This window comes from Psammomys obesus, unplaced genomic scaffold, assembly GCF_907164565.1.
Source record: "Psammomys obesus unplaced genomic scaffold, mPsaObe1.curated_primary_1811, whole genome shotgun sequence".
In the NCBI taxonomy this organism is placed as follows: Eukaryota; Metazoa; Chordata; class Mammalia; order Rodentia; family Muridae; genus Psammomys; species Psammomys obesus.
In genome coordinates, this window is record NW_026593286.1 from 30768386 (window position 1) to 30784175 (window position 15790).

General features: G+C 45.5%; 1 protein-coding gene across 1 annotated transcript in view; it reads right to left on the reverse strand.

The window, feature by feature from the left end:
- The window catches only part of Cdk15 (cyclin dependent kinase 15), an 89572-nt gene that overhangs the window by 28906 nt on the left and 44876 nt on the right, over positions 1-15790 (reverse strand). The window contains exon 10 of the mRNA XM_055616864.1: positions 8612-8675. Coding sequence (XP_055472839.1) covers positions 8612-8675 — 64 coding nt within the window. The remainder of the gene's footprint in view (positions 1-8611; positions 8676-15790) is intronic.

The window sequence follows — 15790 nt, forward strand, 5'->3', positions numbered from 1 at the left end:
TTAATAGAAACTCCCCAGGAGCTTTCTGCAGTGCTCCTGAAGTGATATCATAATGAGCCGGTCAGGCTCACAGATCCCTGAATGCCTGTGGCTTCATCAGCCGTGGCAAGGGAGGGCTGCTAGAGTCCCAGGAAAGGAACAGTACATTCCAGATGCCACACTTAGCTTCAGAAATCTAGGCTTGATGGAAAGACATCATCCCAAAACGGGCCTGGAAGAGTATCATTAGCTTGTTCCCTGTGCAGCACACTTCACTGTTTTATTACCAAACCACCTTTACAGCTTGATAATGCGTGCATATGGAATACTGTTATGATGCCCGCCTTCAGATCCAATGAGCCTGGGTGTGCTGGCTCAAATGCTTCCTGGCTAGGTGACTCTACAGCAGAGATCTGCTTCTTTTGTTTGTTTGTTTGTTTTATTATTTTTTTTTTCTGAGACAGGGTTTCTCTGTGTAGCCTTGGCTTTCCTGGACTAGCCTTGTAGACCAGGCTGGCCTTGAAGTCACAGTGATCTGCCTGCCTCTGCCTCCCGAGTGCTGGGATTAAAGGTGAGTGCCTCAGCTCTCATTTATGAAGTATGGCTGGGGGCTGGAGAGATGGCTCAGCTGTTAAGGCTAGGCTCACAACCAAAACATAAGGTATGGGTGGTGACATTGCTCCCATTTGATGAGGTGGTTATGTATCAAAGTAAGACGGTTTCATTTCACAACTATCTGTTGATTAATATTATATGCCAGTTAAGGGGCACGCATAAAATTCTACCAGAAGGGCTGGAAGTAGCTGGCTTGGCCCCTAGAGCAGTCCAGATATCTTTCTTTTGTAACATATTTGAGCAAAATAAGCAGCGAAGATGCCGAGACAGCTAATTTAAGTGACCTACTGCATTCCGTGGTTGGTGGAGAACCAGGGTTCTCCCAGGGAGGCCTCTGCGGGCACAGGGTGGGTGGGTAGGCACCTGATAGCAATTTAGATGTGGGGAACAGACGTGGGCAGGTTTACCAGGCACACAGACACACGTAGGCTGGTGCTGGAAAACCAAACATCAACTTTAACGATGTGGGAATCCAGACAACGCTCGGGCCCACGCAAGCCCAAACCCAGAGGCAGGCCTGGTACCCCCGGGGACGCTGGACAACCTGGAGGAGGCCGGTCAGCATTTCTAAGGTTCTAAATATAAAAAGAGAGGCAGTGTGTTCTTACACACCTGTCGTGGCGCCTGAACCACGGTGGGTCACCGAGCAGCTGAACTTGAACACCATGACCAAGAGAATGGGGATAACCTTGATCGGCTTTGTCTGCCAAGCGAGGCTCTGTGGCAGGGGCAGTTCAATAATTGTTCAGCACCATGCTTCAGAATGGGATGGGGAAACAGCATGAGAAACAGAAGGGGCAAAGCTGGGTGCCGAGTCCGTCCTTTGCGATCAGGAGAAGCCTCTCTGTGAGCCTGGGGGGAGGAAATGTCCCCATCTGTAAGATGGCACTACCTCTCCCAACAATGACCTAGGCCAGCAGTAGTAGAGATTAGCAATTATGTGTAATATATGTTGTAGATAATCCATAATGCACTGTGTATACATATCATTGTATATGCATACACTTATGCACCTTGCCTGGGACACGGGGGGTATGCTTTAAGTGATAGAGGTAGCTCCCACTTTGTGGCCCAGAGAGCTGAAAATAAGAACTCCCACAAGTTCTCCCAGACAATGAATGGAGGAAATTGGGGCTTTCAATTCCGAAAGTAGCCCCTGCCCTCTGAGTCCGGCCCTGTGAATAAGTCTCCCAGCAAATACCTCAGGCGACTGAGCCAACGCCAAAGCAGAGGCAGTGTTAGGCTGTGTTCACGGCAATGTGCTCAGAGTTCCGTGAGCCCAGGGCGTAGTAGCGCTTTACCGTCCCATTCAGGGCGAGGAGCATTCTCAACCCGATCTCTATCTCTTGCATGACTCCTACCGTCGTGTCAATTGCAGGTGAGCTCTATACTGTCTTCAATACACACCTACATGTATACATACATGAATGTATATTCACATACCTACCTACATATGTAATTGAGATGATATAATTACAGCGTTTCCCCCCTTTTCTTTCCTCCCTCTAACCCTTTGCATGCACCTCCCCTATCTCTATCTCCCTCAAACTTATGACCTATCCCTAAGTATATAAATACAACCTGCTTAGTCCATGTAACACCTGTCTGTACAATCAAGCCCTGAGAGTGTATGCATACAGGGAACATCTTAAAGCGGTTTTAAACTCAGGACTCAGGAGTGAGGCTCCAACACTTGACAGCTGCTGTCAGTAGTCCATCCCAGTTATTTCTTGCTTCCACCTAGCGGTCAAAAGTTGCAAAAGCAGGCACACAGCAAAACAACAACAGGCCAGGCAACGCTCGCTCCGGTCCCTAGGGCACAGACTCGGGTGCAGAACAGACTCAGGTGCCTGGGGGATTTTTGTGTGTGCTGCTTTCTTGCCTTTTGACTTCCACTGAACTCCTCCAGTGGAATAACTCCCCAAATGAGGTGTTCTTTCCTGGGACTGAAAACCAGCCTAATCCCGGATGCTTCCCTGTGGCTGAGCTCATGAGGCAACTCGGGCGAGCTTTTCAGCGGATATTTCTTTAAAAGTCCTAAGGCCAAGCTGGACGCTGTTCGCTTCTCTGTGGGAACAGGCATCAAAGAGAGGGGAGTAAAGTGCTTTGCGCGCATCAGGAACTAATTGCCAATTTGGCAAATGTATTGACTAATGTCACGCACTGTTATTTCTAAATCCTCTCCTGTCCTTGACCCCCAGTATCTAGATGTAAACTTGGAACCATTAGCGAAGAAGGATAAAGTCTTCTGGTGCCTCAAATGGAATTGAGAGGGATTTAAACTCAGCGCTTTTGAGTGTGGTGAAATGAACTCAGCAGTACATTAATGCTCGGATTTGAGCTCACACAGCATGTGAGCTTTCAGAAACCGTGTTTAAGGAAGCAAACAGAGCCCCGACAGACCCTTTCAGGGGAGCAAAAGGAGCTGGACGGAACAATCCCTGACACATTAAAAACCACAACTGCGCTGCGATCATGTGGGCAGGAGAAAAAGTTCCTCTTTATCACACGATCTTTGCATCTAATGAGACCGTGCCTGGACAGCCTCCAGAGGAGCCGGCCTCTGTTTACTTTAATGGAGACACGTCTAAATATTTAGCTGAGTCCCTGAAAAGCCCTACATGATTTTGTAGCAAACGGGTCTCCAACGTAAGCTCTTGTGGCCTGTTGCCATTGAAAATCTAGACAAAGGGGACTTGGAAAAGAAAAATTAAAAAAAAAATCGTGATCAACAGCGCAAATGCTTACATTTCTTTCCCTCTCAGGATGAAGTATATTTTAATGCTCTTCAGGTACTTGGGTTGTTACAGAGCCTTAACTGAGCCTGCTTCCCTCCTCCTGTAGCCTTTATTCCTCTCTGGATGGGGAAGCCCACACAGTCTCTGTTTAGTTGGCCCCAGCATGCCTGAGGTTCAAATGACTCTGACTGTGTTTTCTTGTGAATGGAGGGAACGGAGGTACAAAGACTGGAGGGCCTCTGTGAAAACACCTTCAGGCGCCTGCTGCTCAAATTCACCCACTGTCTCTGCATCAGCAGATCTTAGCCAAGACGGACATCTGGTTTGCTCTAAGCTTTTGGCATCTCCTGTGCCACAAACTCACCACATCCCGGATAGCCCGTCAGTTGGGGCTTTAACCTCTTCAGACATTTGGGCAGAAGAATCCCCTCCCGGACTCTGTCGTTGCTTCAGGATGTTTAGGAAGGGTCACCAAAATTTCTCCCCTCCCCCGCTGCAGGAGGCCGGCAGCCTCAGTGCCCGTCAGTTTGATTAATGTGTCTTGGCTAATTGTGTGAAAGATAGCAGTCCTTTAGCAAGTGTGACCAGTTTATTGTCCAGCCAATCACAGACACCTCAGTTAGCATGAGAAAGGGGGTGCCTTGCAGGGGGAGGCGGGTGAGTTCTGGCGGCTGAGTCAAAGGATGAGAGTTTTAGGGGGGGCGCAGAGCAACACCCACTCCTTTGAGGGGAACTTACTGTGCTCTGCTAAACCTGTAAACCTCCTAGTCAAAGACCTTTTTCTCCTCCCTCTTTTTTCAAGATCTTTTTTTCCCATGGTACAAGCAGGCAAGGCCCTGGCTACTCTGCAGATGGAGTTCACGTCCCAGGGTTTTTAATATTTCACTTTTATATTTCTGTTAGAGGATGATCCTGCTGAGAGTCTGGGAATCCGGCCTCGTCAGAACCCCCTCGCTGACACTTGGATATACGGCTCTGAAAGCCATCCCAGGAGGAAAGATTAAACAACAAAAAAAGGGCCTATTTTTCAAAGCCTACTTCTCAATCTGCCCACATCAGAATAAGACAACTGGCCCTTTGAAGTGGAGGATAGAGAGTTCTCAGCCTGCTTGCTTAAAGTGGGGAAGGAAGGGAAGGAAAAGAAGGAAGGAGGAGAGAAGGAGGCAGTTTTGAACGTGATACACTCCACTCGCCTTCCCGATTTAATCAGGGATGAGTTTGGCTATAACCAGCCACAGCATGAAGCCGGTAAAGCCAGGCTCACTAGAACTGGGCAAAAGCTGGGACTTAATGGAGTCGGCGCTGGGAGAATTTTTAATGTCCCCAACAGAATCAGGATGGTTCCTTAAGACACAGTCCAGACAAGGCCTCACAACGGCAGCAACTGGATAGAGACTGGACTATTCACCCAAGTTCAGGGCAGCCAAACACCTTCAGTTGTGCTACACAGCAAACAATTTTCTAAATGAGCAAATGACTAAAAGGAATATTCCTCAAACAAGCAAGACATGTGAATGGCCAAGGAATACACACACACACACACACACACACACACACACACACACACATACAAAACAGTCACCAGTAATCCTCAGAGAATTTTTTGAGCATCACAAAACCAAGAGGCAAGTTCCAATGTCAGAATAGACACTATCTATAAGACAAGCGGTGAGCTGGGTGTTGTGACACATTATAGTTGGGAGGCTGAGGTAGAAGGATCACTGAGGATGAGGCCATCGTGGGCTATCGGAATGAATTCTGGGCTAGCCTGAGCCACATGGCACGATCTTGCCCTCAAAAACTAAAAAGGCACCCCCATACACAAACGATGATGATGCTGGTGATGTTGATGATGATAGTGATGGTGATGATGGTGGTGGTGGTGATGGTGGTGGTGGTGATGGTGGTGGTGGTGATGGTGGTGGTGATAATGATGAATACGGGTAAGAATATGGATAAAGGCAAACTCTCACTATTCTCACCATTGGTAGGAATGTAAATGAGTACAACTATTGTGGAAAACAGTACAAATATTTATTTAAAAGAAAACCAGGAGTAAAACCCCAGGATCCTGCATTCTTGCTATTGGGCATATATCCAAAGAAACTGAAGGGCAGTGTATCGGGTACACAGCCATACTTGATGCTCACCCCAGCATTGTTTACACTAGCCAAGGCACAGACCAAGGTAGGCATCGACCGAAATAAAAGTGGAAGCAGGAAATTGCTGTGTACTCCTAATAGGATACTATGTGTCCATACAAATAACGGGATCCTGTCATTTATAGTAACATGGATGAAACTGGAGGGCATGGTTAAATGAACTAAGCTGAGCACTGGAAGATAAGTCTCGTATGTTCTCACTTCTATGCAGGAGGTACATGTTGGCTTCAACGGAAGAAGAGAGTAAAGTAGCTGTTAACCAGAGCCTGGAAAGAGTATGGCGGAGGGAAGGATGGAGAGGGAGTGTTTGCTAGGAAAAGGGGTGCACTGGCTGGGAAGGTAACTCGTAATGTCCTAGTGCCTACCTCCTGTTCAGTGTCCATAAGTTATTGCAGGTCAAATCTGTGAAAACAGCAGTAGCTCAGGAATGGGGGTAGATGGGCATGCCTCAAGAGAGACTTGCTTATTTGTAAGACTCACTCCCGGGACAGGACTCTCAATGGCCTCTTTAAAACACGGTCCTTTTGTCTGAGGTGTTAATATAGTACCAACACCATGCCTGAGATAAGCTAGATATGTTAAGAGTTACAAAGGTGGGGTCTGAAATCCCGGCTACGATTAAGGTTAGGACTCCCTTCTCATGCTCAGCTTGACACGCAGCCATAAGCTTTCCAAACCCACAGAAACAGCCCCACTAGTGAGCACTGCAGTTCTAGTGAGAACCGGGGAATGAATCCAAGCCCATGCTCGGGAGACTCAAGGACACACCACATCCATCCAGGGACTGTAGCACCTTGCAGGAATCTAGCAGATAAAAAGTACGAAAAGAAGCCAGGCGCAGTGGCCTACACCTATAATCCCAACACTCAAGGAGGCAAAGGCAGGCAGATCTCTGTGAGCTCGAGGCCAGCCTGGTCTATAAAGTGAGTCCAGGAGAGCCAAGACTACACACAGAAACACTGTCTTTAAAAACAAAGAAAGTACTAAAAACCAGTTGTACTTTTCTGAATTAAACAGAAGGAAACCAAAATATGAGCGCGGTTGATATTGGGCCTGGAGAATTTTCTTTGTAAATAAAACCTGCTTTAGCCTGACAGCAAAAGGAACAATGTGACATATTTCTTTCTATTTTTGCAGAGCCCAGATATCTTCTTAGCATGGCATCTGGCAGGGAAGGCATTTGGCAATGTGCCTGGCTTTGATGACCATCTGCCATGGGCATATCTCATTATTGCCTGAACCAACCTGCAACCCAAGCATCTGAAGTCTGGGGTAGCCGCCGATGCTCCCAGAACTACTGTGTATGCATATGTACCCAAACAGCTTCCGGTTCTAAACTTCTGCTTCTATCTGTGTTAGGGAACAGAGGAAGGTAACTGGACCATTTCCACTCAGGCAAAGAAGAGGGGATGGGGTGGGATTACAGGCTACATGGGAAATGATAAGAACGAGATTCTCCTGGAAACCATGGCAACTAGAGCTAGGAGCTATTGCAGACTGGACCAAGACCTCCATAAACAGCTTTTCTTTCTTACCTCCCTCTCACCCCAAAGGAGAAAGGCACTATTCTGCACCTCAAGACCAGAGTGTTAAACAACTGAAAACAGACAGTTGAAATAGTAAGCCAGTTCTAAAGTGACTTTAAGGTACTTTAGCAAGGAATATGATCATTTACAAAGAGGTTGAAAGGACTTGAAAGGACTTTACAGTTAGTCTTTAGCTTTCCATAGACTTTGTTAACTATTTAGTTAAGAAAGACTGGTAGCTATGCATGGCTTTTGAATAAAAGTAGTAGATGCAGAATAAAAAAGGGAAAAACCTAGACTCCTTTTCATGTCTTTCATCAATTCCTCCTCTTCCTGTTCTTTGTTCTCTCTCTTTTTCTCTCTCTCTCTTTGCCCCTTCCTCATTTTCCTCTCCCTCCCTCCCTTCCTTCCAAGTTTTTCAAGCTTTAGCCTCCCAAGTGCTGGGATTATGGGCTGACAGTACCACACCCGGAATTTTATTTTCTTCCTTAATCACTTTTGAAGTCTCCCTGCAATTTTTTGTTCTTGTGGAACTTTTCCAGGATAACTTCAAACCAAAGTCAAAGTCTATAATGACAATTTTGGAAAAATTCGGGGTTTAGCAATGGGACAGTGTAAGAAAATATAGACCCTATAGTCTAGCTTGGAGGACTTCCATCCCAGTCAAGTCCTTATCTGTTCACGTGTGCCTCTCCTTTAATTCTGCCTCGGAGAGGTTAGCACCAGCATGGGCTTTGCTTGCATCTCAGGGCTTCTGAGATGCCCCATCTTCATCCTGTGGCTCATTGGATGTCTCCTCACTTCTGTCTCAATGCTTTGAAGTGACTTCTTGGTGATCTGACCATTAGCCATGGCTTGGGGCACACGTCACAAAGAATTTCTCTGTGGACAATACTCCTAAGGCTTGCTTATCTATCCCCGGCAGCTACTTGTAGGCGACCACGTGTGACAGAAATGACCAGTTGTTGGGCAGAGAGACAATTCTTTAGTGGCATCTCAACGGCCTTATCTTAGGTCTAGCTTGTCTCTTACACCCTCTGTTGCTTTAGCTTTCCTTTTATACAAGGCTCAACCATGTCAGAAATAAGCCTGGTGACAGCTATGGGCTCAAAAGTGAGTAGAGTTCCTTGCTCATGGGATTCAAAGCATGCTGTTTTTTGAGCCCTGGGCTACTTGGAAATGGATGTAGACTCCATGATAATTGTCCTTTCCAATTATTTTCACCTTGCTATCTGGGGTTTATGGCATTGGAGAACTGATTTCACCTTAGTGACTTTTTCAATATCTTTTTAATAAAAGAGTTAAGCTGGGCATGATGGTACAAGCCTGAAATGCCAGCACTTGGGAGGTAGAGGCTGGTAGTTCTCAGTGAGTTCAAGGCTAGCCTGGTCTACACAGTAAGTTCCAAGCCGGCTAGGGCTACACAGCGAGGCCCTGTTCTAAATAAATAAATAGACAAGCAAACAAAAGAATGAGTTGGAAACTATACAAATCGAGTAGTCTGTCTTGGGTGGGTTTAATACAGGATGGACACTCTGTGTGGCCAAGGCTCTCCTGGCGTTGCCAGTCCTTGGAATGTTTAGAAGCTTACCTGGGTTGTAGTTAGGCAGCTTGGAGACTCCTGGCCAGGTGTCCTCTGTAGGGACCCCCAGTACCTGCACAGAGACACACAGAGAGAAGCAAAGGTTACAAGGAACCAGCTGGATAGAGCAGGCACAGACACAAGGGACGGAGCAGGGAGGAAGGCCGAAGTTAGCAATGCCACACGGCACCAGCCCAGATACAGTAGTTCCAACATTTTTTTATCGTGCAAAGTGCTGTATCCCCACAGTCCCGTGCCTGTGTCTCTGCTCACTCCAACTGCATGATCGCCAAGTGCTCAGACTATGAGGCAGCAGGAGCGACTGTCCATCGCCTCCCATCACAGTCCTATGGGCTTATTGGCGGGGAAACACCGCTGGCCTCAATTACACCCCGGCCTAGACATTCAGTTTTTCCTGGATGTGCTCAAATTCAGAAGGATTCAAATTACTGACCTCCAGGCAGCAGAACATTGGCTAAAAATAACCCCACTCCAACCTTTGCCATTTCTACTAAATCCATCTCATTTTCTTGTTTTCTCGGCGCCCAGCAGTTTAGACTATAATCTGGTTTTCCACCAGCAGATTATAACAGTAACATCATGTGAAACAGAGCTGGTTTATGCCTTTAAAAAAATTGTGTGTGCACGTGTGTGTGTGGAGATGGCGGAGGACAACTCTGCAAAGCTGGTTCTCGCCTTTCATTTTCATGTGGGTTCCAGGCATCAAATTCAGTTCTCCAGGCTCATGCAGCAAGCAAGCCTTTAGCCACGGAGCCATCTTGCTGTCCCCGACCTAAGCTTTAGACGTCCACATTTTAAGTTCTTGCTTCTAATGAGGGCGTGGCAGGAAAATAAGAGTCTTCCGGAGTATGAGGCTGAATATAGCATTCTCTGAAGGTGACCATAAATCCTACGGTCAGCTGTGTGGCAGAGACTGGGTCGTGTGACTTTTGTGACACGTTCTAGTAGTTTGCTTTGCATCACTACTGTGTGGCTCTTCTCTGCAGTGTATCTGAACATTATTTCTCCTGTAAAACATTGACTAGAGACACTGGCCCGGTTTTTTATGGCAGGAAGCTATTGTCTGGCTGAAGATAATTAATGAGGAATGCAGGACCTTAAATCCATCGGTGTGGTGACTAGGTCCCTGGAGGAGAGGTATGCTTGTGGGGTCTTTGCACTTGTCTTTACACAAAAGACACTAAAGTGCTATTTTCCCTCCCACGATATATTTTGAAAAGTCATGCCACCCAGTAAAAGCTTCCAGCTTTGATCCCGTCTCTAAACAAACTGAGAAGTGACTGAGAGGATTACAGGCTTTTCCTATCAAGCAACCCAAGCCTGAGGGAATGCTGAGGAGCTTGGATTCCATTTTGAAAAACCAACTAGACTTCTTTTGTGAGTGAAGCCCGGAGGAGGGGAAGCTAATTCTTTCTCAGCCTACTGTCATCTGTAGTTGTACAGACGCGTGTGTAAACAAGTGGGTGTGACTCATGGGTACCCATTCATCTTCTGTTGGTTGGCAAAGCACAATGGAAAAAACGCACAGTTGGGAGGAGGAGGAAACAATACAGGAAATGAAGAGCAACCACATCCATGCTTTCTGGAAGGTGAAAGTTACCAGACTTCTTGATTACTTTGTACTATGTTTAACTGAGGCCAGATGGATACCAAATTTTCTGGAAATTTTTATGCTAAAAGCTTATTAAACTGAGATGTTAGGAGTTTAAACAAAAATTCAATTATTCATCTAGCGAAAATTCATTTAGTAAGATACAACCTCAGAAGCTAAATCTGTTTGATTTTCTAACTTATTGCACAGGCAGTGAAAGCAAAAATAGATGAACAGGACTCCATACAACTAAAAAGCTTCTAGAAAAGGGAATAATGGAATGGAGAAAGTCTGCAGGATGGTAGACACATATGCAAACTGTGTGGTTAGAGGCTGAGATCCAGCATGGACAGGGAACACAGAGGACTCAGTAGCAAGTAAACAAAACACCTAATTAAAAAAAATGGGCAAAGAACTACAACAGACATTTCTTGGAGGAAGACACACAAATGGCCAAAAGGCATGAAAAAAAAAATCCAACATCATTCACCATCAGAGAAATCCAAGTTAGGACAACAACTATAGTTAGGACCATGGAAGTGTCACTGTGTGTTTGTTGGAGTGGCTTTGCACCAACAAAATCAAAGAAGAGCTGAGGATACAGCTCAGCTGGAGTGCTTGCCTAGAGTGCAGGAGGACCCGGGTTCCATTCGCCACACTGCATAAACCAGGTATGGCGGCACACACCTGTAGCCCTAGCCCTTGGGGACATCAGGAGTTCAAGACTGACCTACCTGACACCTATCTCAACACCCTTCCCCCGCCCCCAATGACAAAAGAGTAGTGTTGGTTAGGATATGGTGAAAAGGTAGCCTTTGCTCTTTGTTGGTGAGATGATGAATTAGTACAACCATGATGGAAATCGGCAGAAACTCCTCAAAAAGCTACTCTTTAATCTGCCCTACTGCATATGCATTTGAACAAATTAGCATGTCAAAGGGATGGGTTCATATTTACTGCAGCAGGAGGATAGCATAAATGTACCATGGAATATCTCAAAAAGCATCTCCTTGACAAAAAATATGTGTGTGTGTGTGTGTGTGTGTGTGTGTGTGTGTGTGTGTGTAAAGTGATGTGTATGTTAATTGTCTTGGTTTGGCCATTCTTCCAAAATGTCATTTTGGGAGCTAAGGAACGGCTCAGCAGTAGAGAACATGCCCAGCGTTCAGGGAAGCCCTGGGGATCTGATGACCTGAGTTTGAGGAGGAACCAATTCCCACAAGTTTCCCTCTGATCTCAACATGCAGGCTGCACCCACTGATGTGTACGGGAGTGAACATATACAAACACAGCAAAAAAATAAATGAAATAATTAAAAATGAAACACTTGGGCAGGAGAGAGGGCTCAGTGGTTAAGAGTGCTGTCTGCTCTTCCAGAGGTCCTGAGTTCAATTCCCAGCAACCACATGGTGGCTCATAACCATCCATATTGCGATGTGATGCCCAACTCTGGCATGTAGGTATACATGAAGATAGAGCATTATATACATAAAATTAATTTAGAAGATTAAAAAAAAAGAAACACTTTCACATCTGTTCTGTCCTCATACACCCTTCAAAGACTTTCTTCCTGCCCTAAATCCATACCAATTACAACCATATTTTGCACAAGGAGACTAAACTGAGATACAGTTATTTCTGTTGCCCAGCATTTACCATTGATTACACATTGCTCTAAGGGAAGCCTCAACTGCTTGAGATACAGTGCCATCACAGTTATTGGGCCGTGGAGACGGCCCAGCAGGAAAAGGAGCCTGCTACCAATCTTGATGACCGGAGTTTGATCCTTGGGTTCCCACATGGTAGGAGAGAGCTGACTCCTTCAAGTTGTCCTCTGATCTCGAGTATGTATCATTGTAGCGCACCCTCCCCTACCCAAAAATACATGTAAATCAACGACAAAGCCCCTAATGTAGCAATTTTGTCCATTTTCCCTCAGAATATGGGACAGATGCAACAGGAGACTGAGTTAAGTGAAGCAGGCCAGAGCTAGACAGCACAGAGCTATCTACCCGGGACAGGGGGAAAGCCGACGGTGAGCCATGCAGCTATAACATGCAGAAATGACTAACTAAGGGAAAAGCCAGAGGAGCGCATTATGATTTAAAACTATGATGCTAGGGAGATGGCTCGGTGGCTAAGAACACTTGCTGTTCTTCCAAAGGACCTGGGTTCAGTTCCCAACACTTACACGGGGAAGCACTCTCTTCTGGCCCTCACGGGCACTCGCATGCACACACCCGCACACACTCACGTGTTAGAGAAATCCTTTTAAAAATGATAGGCGCTTCAATTTTCCCTTTGTAGGGGCTGTGACCTCTCAGAGTCAGAGAATGAGGCGCATCTTAAGGCAGTAAGACTCAGGAGAGTTTGGGTGTAGCCATGCTCTCGGCTCTACGTGAAGCCAGAGCTGTGTTCAGAACTCATGAGCTCTGACTCCAGGCCAGCATTATTTTTGACATGCTTACTTGATTTAAATTTGTAATAAGTTGTCATAAATGTTAAAATAAAGTCTCTGGTTGACTTCAGCGTGGAGAAGATAAAGTCAGGCATGAATACAGTTTTTTTGGGCAGGGTGTGTTGGGGTAACTGCCAGAGCACTTGTCTCCCGGGACTTTATGTCCAGATCTGAGCATGGAGTCTTTCATTTACTGCCTCACACACATGTGTCAATCACCAAAGACCAACAACTACAGAGCCAGGGGAACACCTAGGCCACTCCCTTCCTGACTCCCGAGTGCTGTGCTAAACGCAAAGTGACTGTTTTTGAGGCGTGTGGTTATTTAAATAGTGCCAAATTAAAAAAAAAAAACATTTATTTATTTTACATACATGAGTGTGGTATCTGTGGGCACACCTGCCACGCCAGAAGAGGGCATCAGATCCCAGGACAGACGGTTGTGGGCCACCAAGTGGTTGTTGGAAATCTAGCCCAGGACCTCTGGAAGAGCAGACAGTGCTCTTAACCACTGGGCCATTTCCATTTCTCCAGCCCAAATCCGGAATATTTTTTAAAGCCGGGTTTATACACGGTTCTCCGAACACTAATGGAACCTGTGGCTACACTGACATTCTTTTCTAATATGATATTTTTCAAATATGCTGGCAGCACCCCCCTCTTCAGCACCAGTTTACATGAGCTCTCTGCACATACGTCCTTTTACAGTACACTCACTTCGCGTTTGTTCACGTATGTTTTACTGGGGCATCAGCCGTCACTCTACCCTGACGGAAAAACGTATTCCTCACGTCCTCTTTTTCCCCTTCACCTTTTGCTTCTCATAGTCTCTGAAGAATATTTACATATGATTATTGTCTGATAGATATTAAGTAACTAGGTAGAAAAAAATTATCAAACGTGTAAAGGGCCACTGCGGGGTGAAGGCTAGCAACACTAATTGTTCTCTTGGTTATGGGCAAGGAGTAACAGCTCAGAAATGAAGGAGCAGAACAAGAGCAGCTGAATTACTGAAACATCCCTATAGTAGTATATAAAAAAGAAAGCAAATGTATGTTTAAATATATATATATATCCTTGAGACGCAGTCTTGCTAAGCAGTCCTGAGTGAGCTGGCACCTGCTACACAGCACAGCTTAGACTCAAACTCATCCTCCTGCCTCAGCCTTCTAACTACTGGGGTTATAGGAGAATTCAAGAGAGCAACTTCTCCCCCCACAACTCTGTGTGAGTGTGTACACCCATAGGAGTAAGTTCTCTCCCTCCACCATGAAGTCCCAGGGACTGAACTCAGGCTGGCAAGCTTGACAGCAGTGGTGTTTATCCTCTGAGCCGTGTCTCCAGGGCTATCAATAGTTACTGAGCACCTACAGTGAACTGGTTTAGCTATACATTCCATCTTTCAGAGTTCTCACAACGAGATTACAAGATCACACGATTAACCTCATTTTGTACATGAGAAAACTAAGGCTTAAGAGATGCTGTGTGAGCCAGGTGTGGTGCACGCCTTTAGTCCCAGCACTTGGGAGACAGAGGCAGGGGGATCTCTGTGAGTTTGAGGCCAGCCTGGTCTGCAAAGTGAGTCCAGGACAGCCAAGATTACACAGAGAAACCCTGGAAAAACAACAAACAAACGAACACAAAAAGGGGTGTTATATGAACTTTGTCCATTTTCATAACTAGTAAGTAGCAAACAAAGGCATCACATTAACCAGCCTAGATGATGTTACAGTTTCCAAGGAGAGATCTAAAGTGTGATTTCTCTCTCTCTTTCTCTATCTCTCTATCTCAAATGTCTTTTGTCTAGAAAAAAAAATAAAACTTTGATTTTGGTTTGTGAACGCTTCCCATTTTGTCCCATGTTTCCTGTAATATCCTCCAGGCGGCAAAAAGCTAATTTAAAGTTAGTGATTCATTTATATACAATGTCTTCGTTTCTTCATGAGAAGACAAGGAGCTGGACTGAGCATAGCAACTGGTAAAAACCCCCACGTACGGTACCTTGATGCGCATATAATATGAATGAGCCTTGAACACATTATGCCCAGCGACGTAAGCCAGACCTGGAAAGACTAGTGACTCCAACAATGTCAGGTGTGTGATAGTTCACAAATTCACAGAGACAGAGAGTACATGAGAGATTCTCAGAGGCTGAGCTGGGCGGGCCACAGGGAGCCGCTTACAGCTGCAGGGCCTGCGACTGGGATGGTGCAAAGGTGCTGGACGTGAGCTCGGGGATGCCAGCCGGATGTGCAGGCGAACTGACTGCCGGGAGCCGTGCCCTTGTTAAAACAGGGAGACTGCCCATCTCCTTTATTTTCAGGGTGCCTTGGAGCTTAGTGGGTGCTGCGTGACTTTTTTAAGATTTCACTTATTGATTGTGTGTGCTGGCTTTGGCACATGTGTGGAAATCAGAGGACAGTTTGTGGGAGTTCTCTCCTTCCACAAGTGTGGGCCGGAGGTTGGCAGGCTTGGCGGTGACTGCCCTTACCCAGTGAATCACCTTGCAGTCCCACAGATTCAGCATCTGTGCACTCTGTGGTGTTAATATCAGGGAAATGTATCTATTCTCTCAAACATTGGTCATTTTTGTGATTAAAAAAACATTTGAAATTCTTTCTTGTATATATATGTGTATGTGTGTGTATGTGTGTTCGTATAAGCAAGAAAGAATTTGAAATGTTACATGTTATATTTATTTATATATATGTATACACACACATCTATACACACACACATAGAGAATGTCATGGCTACTTACCTACAATATACTGGACAAGAGAGAGCCAGATCCTAATTTATCAAAACCGTTTTTAACTTGGTATACATTGACCAACCTGGCAAATGTTAGCTATACTTTACCAAAATAGGAAAAAGCATCATAAAAAAAAAGGTAAATAGACAGTATGGCTATATCATTGTCTATAAAGCACAGGAAAACAAAACACATCAGAGTGCAAATAAAGTAGAGAGAATGATGAGGAAAGAAATGAAAGCACCCATATGCCTGCATATATTCACACGCAAGAATACATACACACGCTCACACACGCATTTATCACACGCTTATACACACGCATTCATACACACAAACATCCATGCACACATATGCACACAC